Raw genomic sequence first — 5,000 nt, forward strand, 5'->3', positions numbered from 1 at the left:
CACCCTGTCCCAGCCCACCAAACACCCTGTCCCAGCCCACCAAACACCCTGTCCCAGCCCACCAAACACCCTGTCCCAGCCCACCAAACACCCTGTCCCAGTCCACCAAACACCCTGTCCCAGCTCCACCAAACACCCTGTCCCAGCCACCAAACACCCTGTCCCAGTCCCACCAAACACCCTGTCCCAGCCCACCAAACACCCTGTCCCAGCCCACCAAACACCCTGTCCCAGTCCACCAAACACCCTGTCCCAGCCCACCAAACACCCTGTCCCAGCCCACCAAACACCCTGTCCCAGCCCACCAAACACCCTGTCCCAGCCCACCAAACACCCTGTCCCAGCCCACCAAACACCCTGTCCCAGCCCACCAAACACCCTGTCCCAGTCCACCAAACACCCTGTCCCAGCCCACCAAACACCCTGTCCCAGTCCACCAAACACCCTGTCCCAGCCCACCAAACACCCTGTCCCAGCCCACCAAACACCCTGTCCCAGCCCACCAAACACCCTGTCCCAGCCCACCAAACACCCTGTCCCAGCCCACCAAACACCCTGTCCCAGCCTCCTGATTGATGGGGTTCCTGAGACTTTAAACACTTCTCCAGGACTTGTAAAGATCTGATATTCTGCACAGACCCTGTTCAGGATTTGTGTATGGTGGAATGCACCCATTGCCATACACTGATGTTCAGTTCCTCTCCAATGATATAGACATAGAAACTTTACCATTTAGGTTGTAGTATTTAGTTCAGTAGATTATCTCATATCTAACATTACAGATAACTAATAGTTTCAAGAAATGTTTTTTTCTGACACTGTGTAGTACACACACTAGTAATAAATAAAGAATTAACTTTGAACTGACGTTGTGATATATGACAATAACAAGAGGACAGCCAATCAGAATCTATTATTTATTAGTCATTGGTTTACCACAGAAGTATTTGAATACAGTGACATCATCAACAGTGGTCTAGAGCAGGGTTTCCCAAACCCGGTCCTGGGGCCCTCACCTGGGTGCACTTTTTTTTTGCCCTAGCACTACACAGCTGATTCAAATAACCAACTCATCATCATAGGTGGTCCTCTGTAGCTCAGCTGGTAGAGCACGGCGCTTGTAACGCCAAGGTAGTGGGTTCGATCCCCGGGACCACCCATACACAAAAAAAAAAAATGTATGCACGCATGACTGTAAGTCGCTTTGGATAAAAGCGTCTGCTAAATGGCATATTATTATTATTATTATTATTATTATCAAACTTTGATTATTTCAATCAGCTGTGTGGTGCTAGGGCAAAAACCCAAAATGTGCACCCGGGGGGTCCAGGACAGAGTTTGGGAAACTCTGGTCTAGGGAAGAGGGAGGAGGGTTGCATCTATAGAAATATAATGACTAGAGTGGACAAAGCCCCTCAGACCATAGAGTTAGAATTACTAGAGTGGAGTAGGGAACAATTTTCAAAGTTTAACCAGCATCCAAGGATTTGGTTTGGAGACCATCTTGGATATGCTATTGGACCCAGTTTCCAGTATTATAATTGAAAAGTATGTTTTTATAACCTTACTAAGTGGTTTAAATGATTGTATATCAAGTTTAAAAACAATTGACCACAGCAATAGGTAAGTTACCCCAGCCCTGAGTTGTTGGAAACCAAACCCATCCTTGTTCTAACAGAGAACGATTGACAGCACTGAGACAGGTTTAAAAGACAAAGATCAACACACACTAATGTCATATCACACACAAACATCATCACACACTAATGTCATATCACACACAAAGATCATCACACACTAATGTCATATCACACACAAACGTGTCAGAAAAATAAATCATCATTATCGGCTCACTTCTGCTTCTTCTATTGGTCCGCTGGTCTGAAGAGAGTCCGCCCCCTGAGGCTAAACCCCACCTTCCTGCCCCCTGGGAGAGAGGAGGAGAGGGAGGAAGAGGAGGAGGAGGAAGGGAGAGAGGAGGAGGAAGAAGAGGAGGGAGGGGCATGGGTTGCAGGCTGCAGGGGTGGCTGGCGAGAGAGAAGCTCCTTGAAGACAGAGTTCATCTGTTTACTGATGTCCTGAAAGAGAGAGAGGGGGAAGGAGGAGAGATGTTTGAGTGGCCTCAGACCTACAGTATCCAGACCCACCTATCTCCAAATGAAACACCTGCACATTTGCAATGCTTCCAATTAACTATCTGAAATACATTTCTTTGAATGTATTTAATTTCAGCAATCTCCAGGGCGCATCACCAAAAATAACTTATTCTCCACCTACCGGTCTGTCAATAAATCCTCCATCTGTCTGTCTCTCTCCTGCTCTCAGCCTCACACTGTCAAAGGTATGCCTACGCTCCTGATTCCTGAGAGAGAGAGAGACAGAGGGGAAAAAGGAGAGAGAGAGGGAGCGAGAGAGAGGGGGAGAGAGAAAGAACGATTGCTGATGGAGTGTTTTTGGTACATTTCAGGTGTGTGTGTGAGTGTGTGTGTGTGTGTGTGGGTGTGTGTGTGTGTGTGGGTGTGTGTGTGTGTGTGTGGGTGTGTGTGTGTGTGTGTGGGTGTGTGTGTGTGTGTGTGTGTGTGCATGCGTAGCATGTCCTACCCTGTGTTTTGGCGTGTCATGGGGGAGAGGGGGATCTTTTGGACGGGGCTTCCGCTGCTCTCCACTGCCCTCTGTCTCCCAGGCAACGAAGCACTGTCACTGTTCACCCGCAGCCTGTCAAACACACACACACACACACACACACACACAGACCTTTATTAGTTCTTGATATATGCAGTTAGACCCCCTCGTGGGTCTTCAGAGCGCACGCGTGTGTGTATGTACCGCGTTGTGTTCTCAGTCAGAAGCTCTTCTGAAGCCAGGTTTCCAGTGCTTCCTCCACTGTCCTCCTCCCTCCTCCCTCGCTCCGCTCTGGAGAAGAGAGAGACAACAAGGGGAGTGAAGAGAGACGGAAGAGGTGTTTCTCAAAATGGTTAAACTGTCTCTCAGCGATATTGTTAACGTTTCACTCACCCTTCCAACACGCTGATGTATTTGTGTGGTATGAGGCCCCTAACTCCTCCCACTTCCCCTCTCCACCAATCAGAAGAGGCCTTGCTGTGCAGGAGGAGGGACTCCCCTTGTTTGAAGGACAGCTCAGTAGCAGACCGAGCTGTGTAATCAAACATGGCCACCGCCTCCCATTCTAAAGGAGGAAGAAAACGTTAGTGTGTGTTTGATTGTGTGTGTGTGTGTGTGTGTGTGTGTGTGTGTGTGTGTGTGGGTGTGGGTGGGTGTGTGTGTGTGTGTGTGTGTGTGTGTGTGTGTGTGTGTGTGTGTGGGTGGGTGGGTGGGTGGGTGGGTGTGTGTGTGTGTGTGTGTGCTCACCATCCTCACTGTGGAGTTGTTCAGTCTCTCCATCTCCCTCCTCTGTGATTGGTTCACTACAAACAGAGACAACATCAGTATTTCTCTCTCTGTTCCTGTAAACAATATGGTCAGTAGTGCCAGCATAAAATATGTTAAAATGTGACAATATTATTATGGTCTATAAACCAGGATACTCATTAGTATCTCAGTGCTTGAGGCGTCACTACAGACCCCCTGGTCCTCTGTAGCTCAGCTGGTAGAGCACAGCGCTTGTAACGCCAAGGTAGTGGGTTCGATCCCCGGGACCACCCATACACAAAAAAAATGTATGCACGCATGACTGTAAGTCGCTTTGGATAAAAGCGTCTGCTAAATGGCATATTATTATTATTATTATTATTATCTCTCTATATCTCTCTATCGATAAACCAGGACACTAGTCAGTATCTCTACATCTCTTTCTATCAATAAACCAGGACACTAGTCAGTATCTCTTTAGCTCTCCCGAGTGGCGCAGTGGTCTAAGGCACTGCATCTCAGTGCTTGAGGCGTCACTACAGACCCCCTGGTTCGATTCCAGGCTGTATCACTAGTTAGTATATCTCTATCGCTCTCTATCAATAAACCAGTATACTAGTCAGTATCTCTATATCTCTTTCTATCAATAAACCAGGAAACTAGTTAGTATCTCTATCTCACCAGGATACTAGTTAGTATCTCTATATAACCAGGAAACTAGTTAGTATCTCTATATAACCAGGAAACTAGTTAGTATCTCTATATAACCAGGATACTAGTTAGTATCAATAAACCAGGAAACTAGTTAGTATCTCTATCTCACCAGTACTCCTGCTCCAGGGTCATGTGTTTCTCGTACACAGGACCGGGCAGCTCTGATTGGCTGGGGAAGATAACATCATACTGGAGGATCATGGTCTTGACGAGGTCGTTGACCTGCGGTTGCCTAGCAACAACATCACCAGAATCTGACCCTCTCAGGAGGCTCGGCCCGAAACACACCGCCAGGTTATAGGGCTGCATCATGTTCTCATCACTGTACTGGGACACACTACACACACACACGCACACACACACACACACCGCCAAGTTATACAGCTGTGTAAGGGAGTTGGGTCAGTAAAGGTTCAGGGTATGAATGTGCAAACTGAAACGTACTGGTTGAGAAAAGCGAACAGGTAACGTATGACGATGAGGAGCAGCCGAGGGAAGGAAGAGACAACTGACTTTATCTGTGCTGCTTTCTCTGTCAATCCCTCATTCTCTGAGAGAGAGAGAGAGAGAGAGAGAGAGAGAGAGAGAAAATCATACAGTATGATTGTAAAGTGCATAATGATTATTATTATACAGTGTGTGTGTGTGACACTTACGGACACAGTCCAGTAGTTCTGAGTAATACTGGTCAGGGAACAGTGGAGGGTCGAGGCCTCTGAAGTACAGCTTCAACACTCCAGCCACCGAATCAATGTCGCAGTCACTGTCCGCTAGAGGGTCCTCTCCTACGCACACGCACACGCACACGCACACGCGCACACATAAACACAAACATGTTGCTGACAACTCTACTTCCATGCGCACACACACTGTGACACCAAATATAATCTTTGCATGGGCATCTGACCCAACACTCC

At 47.6% G+C, this 5,000-nt stretch overlaps 1 protein-coding gene across 2 annotated transcripts in view; it reads right to left on the reverse strand.

The window, feature by feature from the left end:
• Positions 1-1,293: 1,293 nt before the first annotated feature.
• LOC121572259 (SLIT-ROBO Rho GTPase-activating protein 3-like) overlaps positions 1,294-5,000 on the reverse strand; it is a gene marked incomplete at its 3' end in the record, with an annotated part of 17,157 nt that continues 13,450 nt past the window's right edge. For both annotated transcript variants that reach the window (XM_045222126.1, XM_045222125.1), the window contains 9 exon segments: positions 1,294-2,078; positions 2,278-2,362; positions 2,602-2,715; positions 2,827-2,913; positions 3,016-3,187; positions 3,370-3,425; positions 4,193-4,420; positions 4,528-4,633; positions 4,740-4,868. In XM_045222126.1, coding sequence (XP_045078061.1) covers positions 1,866-2,078; positions 2,278-2,362; positions 2,602-2,715; positions 2,827-2,913; positions 3,016-3,187; positions 3,370-3,425; positions 4,193-4,420; positions 4,528-4,633; positions 4,740-4,868 — 1,190 coding nt within the window.

This window comes from Coregonus clupeaformis, chromosome 8 (genome assembly GCF_020615455.1).
Source record: "Coregonus clupeaformis isolate EN_2021a chromosome 8, ASM2061545v1, whole genome shotgun sequence".
In the NCBI taxonomy this organism is placed as follows: domain Eukaryota; kingdom Metazoa; phylum Chordata; class Actinopteri; order Salmoniformes; family Salmonidae; genus Coregonus; species Coregonus clupeaformis.